At 40.1% G+C, this 17,131-nt stretch overlaps 1 protein-coding gene across 4 annotated transcripts in view; it reads right to left on the bottom strand.

Moving 5' to 3' along the window:
• The window catches only part of PTPRA (protein tyrosine phosphatase receptor type A), a 142,334-nt gene that overhangs the window by 19,656 nt on the left and 105,547 nt on the right, over positions 1-17,131 (bottom strand). For 3 of the 4 annotated variants that reach the window (XM_037044322.1, XM_037044323.1, XM_037044324.1), the window contains 3 exons: positions 9,340-9,430; positions 8,272-8,348; positions 4,704-4,740 (listed from right to left, as the gene is read on the bottom strand). In XM_037044322.1, the coding sequence (XP_036900217.1) occupies positions 4,704-4,740; positions 8,272-8,348; positions 9,340-9,430 (205 nt within the window). Of the gene's footprint in view, positions 1-4,703; positions 4,741-8,271; positions 8,349-9,339; positions 9,431-13,943; positions 14,035-17,131 lie in introns of those variants that run through there. The other variant, XM_037044325.1, reaches the window with a different exon arrangement.

The following is a 17,131-nucleotide window of genomic DNA, read 5'->3' as shown; positions in this document are numbered from 1 at the left end:
CTGACCCTGCTCGCTGCTGGCTCCGCCCCTCTTACTGTCCCCGTTGAACGGTTAGATGTAGTCGGACTTCCGTATAATTCAATTTTCTGTCCTTTGGTTGTGTCTTTGTTTCTCCAAACCTTTGTTGTATTCAAACTTGGTTGTGGGAGAAGGCACAGTGTTTCCACCTATGCCTCCATCTTGGCGGAAGTCCAATGTTTCTCTCACAACAAATGTTATCTTAAACTTAAATTATATCTTAACTCCCCCCCAAATAAAAAGACAAAAGGAAAAAGAAAAAAATTGTAATTTATCACAACTACTGGGAGACGGGGGAAAAGGGACATTAATATGCATGTCTGTCTGAGTGTGAGGTAGTTTGTAAGAGGATTAAATGAATTATCTACCATAAGAAGGAGTCAACTGACTTCCGCCAAGATGGAGGCATAGGTGGAAACACTGTGCCTTCTCCCACAACCAAGTTTGAATACAACAAAGGTTTGGAGAACTAAGACACACCCAGAGACCAGAAAACCAAATTATACGGAAGTCCGACAACAACTAACCATTCAACCGGGATGGTAAGAGGGGTGGAGCCAGCAGCGGAGCAGGGTCGGGCAGGACAGATCCCCCGACCTAGGCGCTCAAGTGGCCCGGACCCAGTCAGGGTGTGGGGCAGACTGACAGAGGTTGCACATTCGCGCACAGTGAGGCGGATGTGCAGGCCCCAGCGGCGATCCCAGTGGTGGAGGGCTGACGGCGGTGGCACATTCGAGTGCAGTGGGACAAAACGCACGGCCCTGGTGACGGTGGCAGCTGAGGCACCTGTGGCGGCGGCAGCAGCAAGAGGCGGCAGGCCAGACCGCCACTGCTCCTCTTTGGCCCCGCCCCCACATACAGCGTCACAACCCAACCACTGAGTTGCCCTGCTCTGGTGAACACCTAGGGCTCTGATCCTGCTATGTAACAGGCACGAACAGCCCAAAAGATGGCGCAAGAAGAACTCAAAGCCCCAGAGCCCATAACTCTAGGCAACCAAGAGATTGCCAGCCTCTCAGATGCACAGTTCAAAACACTGTTTATCAGGATGCTCACAGAACTGGTTGATTATAGTCACAAATTAGAGGAATATATGAAGGCTAAACTAATTGAAATGAAGGGAGATGCACAGGAAACCAATAGTGATAGAAAGGAAACTGGGACTCAAATCAATGGAATGGACCAGAAGGAAGAACAAAACATCCAACCAGAAAAGAATGAAGAAATGAGAATTCAAAAAAATGAGGAGAGGCTTAGGGACCTCCAGGACATCTTTAAACATTCCAATATCCGGATTATAGGGGTACCAGAAGGGGGAAAGAAACAGCCATGAGTGGAACACTTATTTGAACAAATAATAAAGGAGAACTTCCCCAGTCTGGCAAAGGACATAGACTTCTAGGAAATCCAGGAAGCTCAGAGAGTGCCAAAGAAGCTGGACCCAAGAAGGAACACACCAAGGCACATCATCATCACATTAGCCAAGATGAAAATGAAGGAGAGAATCCTGGAAGGAGCAAGAGATAAGGGGACAGTCATCTACAAAGGAGTACCCATGAGACTGTCAGCGGATTTCTCAAAAGAGACCTTACAGGCAAGAAGGGGCTGGAAAGAAGTATTCCAAGTCATGAAATCCAACGACCTACAGCCAAGATTGCTTTATCCAGCAAAGCTTTCATTTAGAATGGAAGGACAGATAAAGTGCTTCTCAGATAAGGTCAAGTTCAAGGAGTTCATCAGCACCAAGCCCTTATTATATGAAATGCTAAAGGGACTTATCTAAGAAAAAGAAGATGAAAAATATGAACAGTGAAAGGACAGCAAACTCACAGTTATTAACAATCACACCTAAAACAAAAGCAAACCAAGAGGACAGGAGTGGAACCATAGAAATGAAGAACACATGGAGGGTTAGCAACAGGGGAATGGGAGGAGAAGAAGGGGGGAGAAGGTACAGAAAATAGCATAGACAGTAGGTAGAAAGTAGGTAAGGGGAAGGGTAAGAATAGTAGGGGAAATATAGAATCTAAAGAACTTGAGACACGTGGTTATAAACTAAAGGGGGGAGAATGGTGGGGGAGGGAGTTTGCAGGTGGAGGGGAATGAAGGGGGGAATAGAACAACTGTAATGGTATAATCAATAAAATATATATTAAAAAAAGGAGTCAACAGATAAAATGGCTGCGTTAGATTAAAAAGTATAAGGGAGAAAGGGGAAGAACTTTGTTTTTATAATCCTTGTAATGCCTTTTGACTTTCTTAAAACTTTGTATTTCCTTTGGTAAAAATTTAAAAAATAGTATTAAAAAGAAAAACAATGAGAGAAGTGAACACATGCCAGGAAGATGTACACAATGGAAACTGATTCACTGCCTGGCAAGATCAGGGAAAATCTCCCGGGGTAGGTGACATTTGAGTCATATGTTGGGGTAGATCAGTGGGTGGGAGTTTAGAAAGGAAACATAGGGAGAAGAACTCCAGGTGGAGGAGCAGGAGCCAGCAGCAAGAAAAGAGCATGAGACGTCTAGGGACACGAGGAACTCAGCAAGGTCACTGTGCGGAGTGTGTGAAGTGGCAGAAGACAGAGCCAGAAAGACAGGTAAGGCACCAGAATCTAAAGGGATGGAGGCCAGGCTGAGAAAGTCCTGTCCTACAGATAATGGCGAGTCCTGCCCGAGTCCTGATGAAAGTTTTCACTGAGAAAGGCAGTTCTTGTGGAAGGAACGCAAGGAGAAAGGGTGCGGTGTAGAGGGGTCAGTCGGTCAGTGGGCTACTGTAACAGAGCTGGAAGAAAAACAAGAGTTCAGAAGACAGACTTTGGAGTGATGATATAGTGATTAAGGGACAGGCAGAAGATCAGGATGATCTCAAGTCTGGCTTGGTTGAGTAAATAGATAATATCCCAGTCATGGTCATGGCCGGAGATTACAGAGGGAAGACAGTCTGTGGGCTAAGGAAGAGTCATAGTTTAGTTTCTGATGTTAAGTATAGAGTATGTGGGGGTATCCAGGTGGAGGGTTACAAAATTAGTTTGAAATGTAGCTTAGGAGAGCTGAAGAGAGGCAGTAGTCAGACGTGGGTATTAGATGAGGTCTCTCCAAGAGAATACAGAAAAAAAGAAGGGGTCATAGAATGCTGGGGATCTTCACTCAGCATTATTCAAGTTCAGACAGAATAAAAACCCTGGGAAGGGGATTGAGGAGGAGCAAATGGAGAGGCAAGAGAACTGAGAGGTGTGGTGCCATGAGAGACAGAGACGGGGTTAAGGAAACAGCCATCCACACATTTGGGGGGAAGCTACAGGGCCTGAGGGAGAATATTCAGGAAAGTGAGAAAAATCAAGGTAACTGAATGTCAGGAAATTATGGAGAAGTTTCAAGGAGTGTGAAACACTATGGAAAGGTTCCAGGGGATGGGAGTCTAAAAAAAAGTCACCCAGGAAGCTACAGAAGACCTTAATTCAACAAATGTTTTAGCGTCACCAGAGTCCCGTGGCAAGTAATGAGAGGAAAAGCTCACACATGGTCGACGCTGCCTGAGTAGTCACTGAATAGGTGGCAGCTGAACGGGGCCTTACAAGAGTTCAGAGGAAGGGAAAGCAGGACCTGGTTAGGCAATAGCGGACCCCAGTGGGAGTCTGCAAGGGTAAGGAGGATCTGAGGCTTTTCCTAACTTACTTTACCTTGATCCCTATTTTAAGGTAAAATATAGTCTATATAGTACTGTCTAATAGAACTTTCTGTAATGATGGAAATGTTTTACACCTGTACTACTATGGAAGCCTCTCGTTACATATGGCTAGCGAGTCTTAAAATGTGACTACTTAACTAAGAAACTGAATTTAAAATTTTAATTTTAATTACAATTTTAATTTTAAATGACCACATGTGGCTACTGGTACTGAAGAGCAAGAGCCACTTACCAAAATTTCTGCTCGTTTTGCTGTAAATAGTCCTCTAACTTAAAGGCTCCAAAAAGACAGGAACCACATCCTGTTTTATTCCCCTACATATCCCCATCACTTACTTAGGCTAGTGCCTGGTACCTAACAGATGGTCAATAAACATTTGTTGAGTAACTAAATAAATGGGCTCACATGGATCATAACTACATCAATTACTTTTTAATGCTGCAAACATAAAAATATTTTAGCTACAATCCCAGGTGAGGAAATGTCAGCCAAGTAGGCCGTGGAAATGTGTCCAGAGCATGTGCAGGTCCACAGCACTGGGTCGCTGCCCTGAGAGTGCCCAGACCACTCATGTATGAATGAAAGTGAAGCTCAGGCCCATGAGTTGGGGGAAGAAAAAGAGCCAGTTCGGGCCCCATGAGGTGGCCAATGCTCTCTGGAGACTAATTCCAAATGCGAATTCCAAGCAGCCTGGCTAGAACCTAACAAAAAAATGGCCATAAAACAAGAAGGCCTCATTACACCATGCATACATATAGCTTTCTGCAGTCTTTTCATGCACACTTACGAAAGGACTACTTTAAAAAGACCCTGGATATAAGTAATTAAGATCACTTTAGTTATAAACTTGCAAGCTAGATCCCTTTTTTTCAGGTGATAATTACAGAAAGGCTACTGCATTCTGACTAATCTATTCAGCATTTGAAAGAAATAACCCAAACCCACTATGAGCTTATTAATAAATCCGAGAGTAAAAAATTAATCATAACTTTACCTTGCGCAGCAATGAATTTGTTCTTTTCTTGGTAGCCCTGTCAGAAGGGACAGTGAGGAAGAAAAGAAAAGTGAAAACCAAAAATGGATTGGAAATGAAATTCTCCAGACTCCCAACCAGTTAACAAGGCCTCCGTTGTGAAGAGGTCCAGGCAATTAACAACAATTTCCACTCTGGAAATTTCCAAGGGATTAGTTTTAGATATCAGGAATCAAAGACTACAGAGATTACATAATCTCTGTAGTCTTCTCAAAGTATTAATGAAGAATTAAATTATTAATGAAAAATACCCAGCCCTGGCTGGTGTGGCTCAGTGGATTGAGAGCCAGCCTGCAAGCCAAAGAGTCTCTGGTTCAATTCCCAGCCTAAGGCACATGGCTGGGTTGTGGGCCAAGTCCCAGCGGGGGGCACATGAGAGGCAACCACAGATCGATGTTTCTCTCCCTCTCTTTCTCTCTCCCTTCCCCTCTTCACAAATAAATAAAATCTTGAAAAAAAAAAAAGAATATCCAAATACCAATTTCTAGGCTAGCCCCTGTTTCTGACTCCTTCTCAGAGCCTGCCAATTCATTAACACAGAGCCTGGGGCCTAGTGTTAATGAGTAAGAACCTTCCCAGGAAGAAGCGTATGTGGTGGTTCCACGCATGAAGCTCAGCCCACACTAGGGAGGAAACAGTGTTATTGTATTTTGCCACACAAAATGCACTCCCAGTGTATAGCATGCACCCACATTTTAGCACTGGTTCTCATGTATAATGCACACCCTCATTTTCCCCTCAAAAGTCTGGGCAAAAAGTGCACATTATGCATGGCAAAATATGGTATTTTATTGATGCTGCTTTACTCTGGTGCAGAAACTTTCTGGGAATAACCTGTGGGTATGGTGGGCCAGCTCCTAGCATTCTGGGTTCTCCACTAAAAGCGGGGAGAAGCAGCACAGGAGCTTGGGATATATAGATAAGGAGCCTTTGAAAAACGGACAACAGGCATACTTTCCTATTTAGTGTTTATTATTTCAGTTATACATCTTTTCAACCTCATTGTTTAAATGTTGTGCTCACTTGTGAAGTCCCAGGTAAGTGAAAAATTATTTGGTTTAAGGACTGTTAATTACCCACTGCCTTTTAAACAACAGTAATGGGCAATCAGTGGCAGTGTCATGAATGGGACACCAGGTCACAACAAAGTGAAGACAGTTTGTGGAGTCTGAGCATCTTGCTCTGACTCCAATATGGTTGGTACGTTGCCCTTGGACACTGGGTTTTTCACGTTGCAGATGATGGAGTGGCTACTGTCATCCATAAATTCCATGTGCACCTATGTGCAACATTCCTGGGAGCTGATCCCGCCTAGCACCTTGGTGACCGCGGCTAGCATGACACGTTGCACACAACATGTGTCCGTGAGGGTGGTGGTGGTCCAATGAAAAGCACAATTTTGTTTGGACATTTACCTCTATTGGCTTGGAAGGTGACCATCCCTTATCCCTAGAGGAGTAAATCATGGTAATTCTCAAAGCCTGTACCAGTGACTGGAAAGAGGGTATAAGCATGTGATATAATCCTGGTCTGCTGGCCCTGACCAGCAGTGTACTGGGAGGCTTCTGAGAAAGGTAATGCTCCCTAATAGAGAAATATATGCAGAAATGTTCCTCCTGTGTTGTTCACTGTGTTTACAAGGATTGTTCGAAAACACTGCAGACATCTTGTGACCATGAGACAGTGCCAAGAGGCTGAAGATATCCAAGGAGAAAGAAGGGAGCACCTGGTTTCTCAGGATTGCCACTGAGTCATGGGATCAGCCAACTCTGGAAGTGGCCTACATCTGCCTTCAGACTATGAAATAAATAAACGTGTCTGTGTAGACCAATTTTATTTGAATATTCTCTTACCTACAGAAGAAAATATTCTGATTACTCCTGTACTCTCTTGCACAACATTAAAGTCAACTTGTTCCTCCCAATCTTTTCATCACAATCCTTGAATCATTTAAGTTCTAGGAATCAAGCTGATTACCAGCCCCTTTTCCGATTTCTTTATTTACCACATCAATCATTTCTCCACCAGGCTTCCTTTCCTTCCAACAGCAAACACGTGACCATCATTGTTAAACATACCCAAATGGTTCTGAAGTCCAACTGATGGCTTACTTTTGTCACAGCCTCTTGCTCTTTCATCTTTCTTTTTTTCTTATCTGACCCTGTTCTTCCACTTTCTTAAGACCTCTAGTTCCTTGATCCCACCATCTTTTCCTAGCATATTAGTTCATTCCTAACATCACTTCCTTTCTCTACTGAACCTGAAGCCCTTGGCTACTTAAAGCAGTAAATGACAATGCCCTTTGTCTGAGTACCGTATGTTCTCTACTTGCCACCAAGCCCAGGGTACAGCTGGAGAAAATCTTAAAACTAAGGCCCTATACACAAATGATTTTCATTTTAGATAGGCCCTCATTTGCAGCTGGGCATGCCTCTTTCTTCCCCTTTCAGCTTTCTCATGGATCTCAGAAGCTATTCCAAACTTTCATTATTCTAAGTCACAGTCCCATTTCCTTCTTTTAGCAGACAGCCATGACTTTACTTCTTAGAGAAAACAGATGAGTTCCCTCTCAGCTTGCTTTACCCACATCTCCACACCACCTCTATCTATTCCGTATCTTCCTTTACCATCAATGCCAGGGAAGAAATCTCTCCACCAGTAATCTTTTTTAATAAATGGCAGTAAAATACATTTAACATAAAACTGACCATTTTAGCCATTTTTGTGTATACAGTTTTGTGGCATTAAGTTTATTCACACTGTTGGGCAACCATTACAACCACCCATCTCCATAAATTTCTCGCCTTTCTAGACTGGACTCTGTATCTATTAAACAGCACTCTCTCACTCCTCAATCCCCAGCCCTTGACAACCACCACTTTACTTTCTGTGAACTGGCTACTCTAGGAACCTCATGGAAGTAGAATGATACAGTATCTGTTCTTTAGTGACTGGCTTATTTCACTTAGCGTAATGTCTTCAAGGTTCATTCATGTTACAGCATATGTCAGAATTTCCTTCCTTTTTTAAGGCCAAGTAATATTCCATGACAGGTTAAGACCACAGTTTGCTTATCCGTTTATCTGTTAGTGGGAACTTTGGTAATTGCTACTTTTAGCTATTGCAGTTAATGCTGCTATGAACATGGGTGTACCAATCCCATCAATAATCAGGCTTATTCGTGCTGGCGTGTACTCTGTCTTCCTTTCACACTCTCTTTCTTTACTAGCTTCTTCCCCACGCTCTATAAAACATACTCCAGTCTCTCACACCATCTCTATGAATATTCCCTAAATCACCCCTAAAAACTTCCTCCCAGTTGCAGTTCCTCCCCCAGCTTTGGTTCACGACAGACATGCCAAACCAGATTTAGCTGGCATCAGGTACTCTTACCCTGTTCTCCGTTATTTCTACTATAGATTGCAAAGCATGCTTTTGTTCTTAGTTTTCTGAATAAGCTCAATAAAGTATTCACTGACTCTCACAATAGCCATTCAAGGTAATGATGAGAAAAGCTTGAGTTCCTTACATTGATGAATGAAGCATTGATATAATCAGAATCGGGAACTCCTTCAACTGGTGTCAGATGGACTCTAGAGTGATCATCTAGGAAAAAACCCAATAATTAATATTTAAATATAAATTAGTTAGCATTAAAATAGTTCAATCCAATTTTATTTCTCAGTGGTCCTGATATAACTGGGCCAGACAAGACATCTGTGCCTATGGTACAGAGACACGTATGTACAAAGATGCCACTGCAGCACTATTTGTCACATCTCAACCATCATTAGGGGACTAGTTAAATAAATTCAGATATATCGACAATATGGAATAGTAAGCAGTTGATAAAGAGGAAAGCAAAAACTCATTTCTCAACAGAAGAACTGACAACATACATCATTAAAAGAAAAACAGTCTGAGCAATGTATGTAATATACCCATTACATTTTAAAAAATATATAATATATACATATGTTCACACATAAGTAAGATGTAAGTATCTACAAATGTCTAGAATAGTGATCTCTAATATATTATGCACCCAAAATACACCAGAAATTTTTTAAAGAATGAGTTACATGTGTTTGTGTGTGTGCGTGTGTGAAAAACCCTTATAAAATTAAGGCAATTTTGCTCTTTTATCTCACTGGATTATGCATATCCCATTCTGGAGACTAGTGGCCTAGAAAAATGTATTAGGCTATAGATCAACTGATTAGTAATGGCTAACTCTGAGAAGAAATCATGAAGAGAGAACACTGTATTAGAATTTCTTTACAATAAGCGTTACAGAAAACCATTAACAACCCACTTCCTCTCTGGTCTGAGTGAAACTAAATCTCTGAGTTCTCCTTAACCTCCTAGAAATTTTAGGCCTGCCACAAAATACCCTGATTAAGCACCCCAATTGACTCTCTGAGCACCTGGTGTCGCCTTGGGAGCCATAAAGGCAATTTCAGCTTGACAGAAGGCCAGATTTTACCCTCTTACCAACCCTCCTATGATTAGTCACAAGACTCTTTCCAGTGTCAGCAAAACTGTCTAGAGAGATGCAGTTTCAGGTTACATTTCAAGAAACCCTACAAACACTCACAAGGCAAGATGTTTACATATCGATTTTTTTCCTTATTTTCCTCCTTGGAGGCAGCTTCACAGGTGGCTTGGATAGGACAAGCAGGGAGAGCCTAAAAGGTTAAGAGAAATTAGAGGATTTACTAACAGGGATAAACACCAAACATGCAAATTACTACACCAAATCCCGACCTAGTTCTATGTTTTCTTGAGGGAAAAAGATGGGCCCAAACAAACACTTACAGCCTAACACAGAGAGTGTACCTCTCCTCTAAAAAGCCAGCAAGTTTCTTAGTTTACCACCAAGAATCCCCAGGGAACAGGATGCCCTTCCTGTTACTTTGCAGCATGCTCTTTATTCAGTTACTATGTGGTTAGGGACTGGTTACAACGCTGGGTCTATACGGACCACCCCTGTTAGCAGGAGTGGGGACACAACTGAGGGTATGAGACCTAAATTTATCCCCACGCTAACCTTCACACGAGGATGAGGTGCATCTGAGTGAACCAAGCAGGAGGGCTCTGGGTGGTTAGGTGAGTTACGTTCTTTCTAAGGCTCTACAAATGGACACGGCAGCCCAGCCTCTGGCATATGTGGCAAGGAAACGAGGAAAGGTGTTTACATGGACTCAGCAGTTAGGTAGAAGAGGACCTGGGTGAGTTGACAGTGACTATGCAGCAGTTCTGAAGCAAATGTATATTAAGTAGGTATGTGGATAAGCATAAATGGTTTGACATGAGATAGTCTAGAATATCTGAAATTAAGCAAATCTGTTAAACTTTCTAGGACCAAGTTTCCTCATCTGTAAAATTGAGATGCTAATATCTGCTACATAAGGAATAAATAAGATAATCTCATGTCTGGCATGGAATAAGAATTTAATAAATTAATTTTAAAAAGGGGTGGAAAGCTAAACCTTATTATTTTAACTGTTTTCTTCCTATATGTTCCATATATTCAAAACTAAGAAAGCAAAAAGGGAAGCAGTTTAAATTTCTAACCTAGAAACCTTTCTATAGTGATTTGGAAATATATTTTATGAGACTTAAAAATATTCATACTCTTTGATCTAGGAACTCCACTTCTGAGAATCTAGCCTAAAGAAAGAAAAATCTCTATGTTCAAATTATTTATTTCATCATTATTTAGAATGATCCAGAACTGAAAACAGCCTTAGTACTCAGCAGCAGGGAAAGACTTAGGAAATTATGGTCCATGTATTATTTTTCATTTATTCTTTTAACAAATATATATTGTATACCTATGAGATATCAGGCTAGATACAGAGCAAACAGTGGTGAATCAATCATATACATAGTTCTTATATTCACAGACAATACAAACTTGTGGGTGAAAGACAGACATTAAACAAATAAAACAAATGAATATAAAATTAAACATAATGATAATGCAATGAAAGAACAAACAAAATGCTATTAGAGAAAGTATACCCAGATTTATATTACAGGGTGGATCTCAATGAGGAAGGGTGAGTATGGAAAATAGTGAACAGCTTCTGTGGTAACTCAGAGGCAGGAGAAGACTTTACTTGTGGGAAGAAGTAAAAGGCCAGTGAATGTGTTCCATAGAAAGTGATTTGGTGGGGATGGCAAGAGGAAGTGGGAGGAGACGAGCTTGGTAAGGTTAACTCACACATTTCCACATAGATCCTTCAATAGGGAGCTAAATTTTATTTTAAGTGCATGAGGAAATCTTCCAAGGTTTTAAAACTGCAATCCAATATTCATGTTAAAGAATCACTCCGGCTGCTACATCGAAATTGGACTGGTAGGCAAGAACAGAAACACAGAAAGATAATGATGGTACAAGGAAATAGATGCATTTGAGATATATTCTGGAGACAGAATGAACAGATTTAGAGATGGAATAAAGGGAATGTAGATTGGGGAAAGAGACAAGAATGAAAGATGACACTCAGGTTTCTGGTTTTGATAATCAAAAAAATATATGATTTAGTAAAGGAAATTCCAGCCTGCAAGGAACCAATTTTGCTAGATGAAAGCAAGAGCTCTGCCCTGGCTGGTGTAGCTCAGTGGATTGAGTGCAGGCCTGCGAACCAAAGGATTGCAGTTCAATTCCCAATCAGGGCACATGCCTGGGCTGCAGGCCAGTTCCCAGCAGGGGACGAACGAGAAGTAACCATGTACTGATTGATATTTCTCTCCCTCTCTCCTTCCCTTCCCCTCTGAAGATAAAAAATATTTTTTTTTTTAAAAAAGCAAGCTCTAAGAAGGGAGTAAATATATTTCCTGGGAATCAGCAAGACAGTGATAGGAGAAATTAAAATAATAGATCCTAAGATAAAAGGAGTCAGAGTCTCATAGTCCATCTGGCTTCACTTACTCAAGATTTATCTTTCAGAGTTAAAACCCTAGAGGTTCTGCATGTTACTTTATTAATAAAGGCAATTAATGCCATCAATACATAAGAGGGAAAAATGAGTATCCTGAGCAGGACTCTTGCACATGAAACAGAGACACTGCTTAAGACTGGAATGTCCTCTCACCCAGTGTGGCTCAATTGGTTGAGCTTTGTCTCGCTAAGTGAAGAGTCACTGGTTCCATTCCTGGTCAGGGCACATGCCTGGGTTGCGGGGGCCAGGTCCCCGGCTGGAGCATGTGCCAGAAGCAACCAATAGATGCTTCTTTCCCTCTCTTTCTCCCTCCCTACTCTCTCTCTAAACAAACAAACAAACAAACAAAATCTTAGAAAAGAAAAGACTGGAATTTCCCAATTCACCCAGAGAGGCCAGATTTCCACGTTTCTAGTCTGGTACAGGGTGGGACGAGATACACATTTTTAAAGCCCTCACAATTCATCCAGAGGCATCACTTTCCCTGTACATTCCCTGTCTAAAATGATGTAGAAGAAAGGTAGTGACAGCAAGACTTGAAATAGTCCCCAGGGTCAGTAATAATAATGACCACACCTCACAGTCCTATCAGCATCCCTAGCTCCCCAAATCATGATGAAAAAAAAAAAAATAAGGCTCCTAAAAGGAAAGTGAGGATGAAACAGAAGCCACTGTTTGACAAGAGAAAAGAAAGGACCTGCTTTAGAGAACACAGTGCTATATACAAAGGGTCAGACCAAAGAGCTGACGTCAGGGACGAAAACAAGGAGAATTCCTACTCCTTCCAGTTTCTACTCTGAAACACCTAGCCCACACAGCTGGGAAGCAGCACTGAACCAGGAAGCTTTAGGTGTTGTATTCTCTCAAAACACTAGGTGGCATTAAAAACCATTTCATCCCTTGCATAAGCCTTTACTGGAAGCAAGGATACGTATTAAGACTTTTTGTACAAATCAGTTTTTTAAAAACTGTTTTTCAATTTCTATATCTATAAAAACAAAAATATATCCTTCACATGATTTAACTCAGAAGTTCTCTTTGGGCCCTTCCCTCGTCATATACTATTCCTTCTCTCACAAGTGAACTTGGAATTTTGTAATTATCATTACCTTGGTTTAATCTATTTGTATCCCACACATCTTGCACCCTTAAACAATATTTTTTATTGTTGTCTATTTTATTTATAAAAATTAAGTTATAATCAAGTGGCAACTTGTTCCCTACCTCCAAATACTGTTTTGAAATTTATCTAGGTTGTTCCAAGCAGCCCAAGTGCATTTACTTTATTTTGTAGCATGGCATTCTGAGTCCATACCAATATTTATTTGTTCATTTTACTACTGACGAATATTTGGGTTGCTGACAGCGAACAGCCCTAGTCTGAGCGCTAACTGGTATGTGCGTCCTCATGCACACATGCAAGCGTTTTAGGTGTGACAGATGCAATGAAAGAACTTTCTAAAGTTTTAGGTGTGAGTATCTATAACTACCAGATAAGGTCAAATTGTTTTTCCAAGTAGTTTACCAATTTACACTCCCATCAGCAAAGAACCACTCCCCCAGTTGTTCTGTCTCTTCATCAACATTTGCTATTGTCAGATTCTGAATATATCCAATCAGTTAAATTTACATTTCTCTGATTTGCAAGCATTTTCCCAATTTTTTTCCCTACTGAACTGCTTGTTTGTTTTCTTATTAATTTATAGGAGTTGTTTATATATTCTGGGTAATCATTCTTCATCAGTTGTATTACAAATATTTTTTCTGCCAAGTTTGTGGCCTGTCCTTTCATTTTCTTTATATCTACTTATAAACAGAAAACTTGCATTTTAATGTAGTCAGGTTAATCTTTCCCTCTGTCAACATTTTAAGTCTCCAACCTTTTCTACTGTGAGATTATATTTTCCTATATTACTAGCTCTACGTTTCATCATTTTGTCTTTTAGATTTCAGTATGTACACTAACTGGGACTGATTTTTGTGTTTGGTATGAAACAAGAATTCGATTTCATTTATTCCCATAGGATTACCCAATTGTCCCAGAACTATTTAGTGTAAAGACCATCCTTTGCCCCACCAAACTACAACAGCATTTCTGTCATTGATAAGCTTCCATTTACACTTAAATCTGCTTTTTTAAAATCTGCTATTTTATTCCATTGATCAATCCATCTATCCCAGTGCCAATATACAACTGTCTTCATTGCTAGATTTTATAACTCTTTATATCTGGTAAGGCAGGTCTCCTCACCTTGTTCTTCTTCTTCAGGAATGTCTTGGCTATTCTTGAATCTTTTCTCCTCCATATAAATTTTAGAATCAGCTTGTCAAGTTCCACAAAAAACCTGTTGGGATTTTTATTGGAATTGCATTGAATCTACATATCAGTTTGGGGAGAATTGACATCTTTACAATATTGAGCCTTTTAATCCATTGATCTCATCTTTCACTAATTTAGGCCTTTTTTATTTTAATGTCTTTAAACATTTTAATAATTTTTTCCAATGAATTTATAAATATTTTGTTAAATTTATTCATAGGTATTTAACATTTTAAATGCTACTATAAATAGCCACCTTTTAAAATTATTATTAAAATAAATAAAGTAAAAATTATCAATTGATTCTGATTGTGGCTTATATATAGAAATGCATTAATTTTTAATGCAGTTTTTGTATCTATTGATCTTCCTAAAATAACTTATTAATTCTAATAATTTATCTGATGAGACTGAATTTCTTTGAGGACAATATTCTATTCTGTGAAAAATGCATATTTTGTCTCTTCCTTTCCAATCTTTAATTCCTTTCATTTCTTTTCTTGCCTCACTATTCTGCCTAAGATCTTCAGTACTGTACTGAATCTCAGTCATTCACTTTTATGTTTGAATCACCTTTTAAATACTCTCAACCTAGCCCTGGCTGGTGTGGCTCTGTGGATTAAGTGCTGGCCTGTGAACCAAAGGGTTGCTGCCCAGGTCCCCAGTAGGGGTCATGCCAGAGACAACTATGCAGTGATGTTTCTCGCTCTCTTTTCTTCCTCAATTCGCCTCTCTAAAAGTAAATAAATACAATCTTTTAAAAAGAAAACAAAACTCTCAACCTAATAGCTACCAATGCCTAAAAATTCTGCTGTGATGGGGAATATACTAACTTCCAAGGCAGTTCACCTAATCTTGGAACAGTTTATTTGGAAGGACCCAACACCCAAATACACAGTTTCTTTTGTATTTCCCTTGTACTGACTAGTGTAAAACCCAGATGTCAGCTGGAGCTTTCTCTGCCCCTTGGGAATCCTGAACCTCCAACTTCCTGGACTGTTGAATTGGAAGCCATTGACACAGTGCTTGCTAATTCCTATAGGTCTTTGGCTCTAATTCATTTGTTTAGAGACAACTCATCAATGTGGATGCTATTTTGACTCTGCCTCACCCTGATGACACACAGTACTGTCACCAGATTACACACATATGCTTGGTCATTTGGAAACCCAAGAATGAAGCTCTCTCTACTAAAGACGCAGGATCCTGACACCAACAGGATGTCACACTTTGCAATGCACCAATTTTAACCATCTCACTGGCTCTACCTCACTCTCTCTCCTCTTTCTCCTATCCCCCCTTCCTTTAAGGAGCTACATTCTATCTTTTTTTAAAAAAAAACTTTGAACATGCTTTAGGGATCTCAGGAAGTAGCTTTTTGAAAGGGTTTCTTTTTAAAAAATTCAGTGCTTCTTTCTAAAACAAATGTTGGCCAATAAAAATGTTCCAGCTATTAATTCTAGAACTAAAACAATCTCATGGAAATTTCAACCATGGTGGGGTTTCATAAAGACGCTACACACTCTCCCTGTAGCCTGTGAAATATCTGAAAACAGCTGTCATGTCCTATGCCTAATGTTCCTTCAGCTGTTCACTCCCATGGTACAGTATTTCGCCAAAACAACTTCCCATTCAGTGTTACTGTTTTTTGCAGAGACCTGACCACAAGACTCCTGGCACAATTCAAGCTGGGGACATCAACTCTTTATTCTACATGCTGTATATCCATCCTAAAGCTAAGCTCCATTAGCTTTTTTTTTAACCATAGTTTTTAAAAACCGCTGCTTAAAAAATGTTATTAAAAATACGCTTTTGTAGAAGAAAGTCAAATAATTTAGAAGAAAGAAGCTCCCTATCATGTCTCTCCAATATTCTCCCTCCCCTTATAGGTAGCCCATTGCTCACACTTCACAGTATTCTTCCAAACTTTAAAAAACACGTTAACACAGTCATACACAGAAGTACATTTTTTAAAGGGAGTATTATACCATGTATAGTCCTCTGTGATGTGTTTTCTCCACTGACAGTAAAACTTAGAGCTCTTTCTATGTCAACACATTAATTTCAATGACAGAATTTCATAATGGATACAAGACATCATTTGAGCTATTCTGCTGTTGATAGATATCTGCTTTTCATTTTATTTTCTTTGCTGTTATAAATGACACTGAAATGAACCTTCATGTACAAATGCGTTTTTGGTTTTCTGTTAGAGTCCCATAAATTAGGTCAGATAGTGTAAACATTTGAAACTTTCTTGATACTGTAAAATCATCCTTCCAATGCTATGCCAATTGAAACTCCTTCTACCATGTATAACAGTATCTGTATCCTCATACCTTTGTCCAAACCTAATATCAATCTTTTACAATTTTCATATCTGACAGGCTGAAAATAATGATTAGTTTTAATCTGATTACTAGATAGAGTTGAGCTTTTTTTCCACGTTTGTAGATCATTTGTTTTTCTGTGAATTACCAATTTTGCTATAGCAATGTTCACTTTTTCCTCACAGGTTTGTAGATGCTCTTTATGTATTACAGAAAATTCTGTCTACCTGTGGTAAATAGCTTCTATCAGTTGGCTGCTTTTTCATGGAGACATTTGTCATAGGGACATTTAACATTTTAAACATATTTACTATTTCTCAATCTATTCCACTCTGGCTTCTGAATCCTGTGCTTTGCTTATTAGAAAGGCCCTCCTCATCTCATGACAGTAAAAACATTATTCTGTGATAACAGACACAGATTGGTGTGTCTGCCCCGTGTGTTATTCACCAGGCTCCTTCCCGACAGGGCTGACCTGCCCCACACAGATTCTCTGTCAGGATTCTGAAACCCCAAAAGAAGCAGAGGCTTCTTGAGAGGGCCCAAGCCAGCGAAATGAGCCTGCTCTGCCTAAGGGCTGGTTGTCTACCTCACCTCTTGGTTCTGCCAGCTTCCCCAGTGTCGACCCAGTTGACAGTTCTGATGTTTTGCTTAATTTGGTTGAGTTCACTTCCCTGGTTTTTAAATAAAGGACAGTAACTGACTTGGCAGGTAGCATCAGTGAGTGGGTTGTAGTTGAGAGATTGATGGGGTAAATGTGGGTGATGTAAACCTTGATTCCTCCGTTCA

This window comes from Sturnira hondurensis, unplaced genomic scaffold (genome assembly GCF_014824575.4).
Source record: "Sturnira hondurensis isolate 20B ecotype Veracruz unplaced genomic scaffold, ASM1482457v3 Scaffold0004136, whole genome shotgun sequence".
Taxonomy (NCBI): domain Eukaryota; kingdom Metazoa; phylum Chordata; class Mammalia; order Chiroptera; family Phyllostomidae; genus Sturnira; species Sturnira hondurensis.
This window is presented reverse-complemented; position numbering and strand designations above follow the sequence as displayed.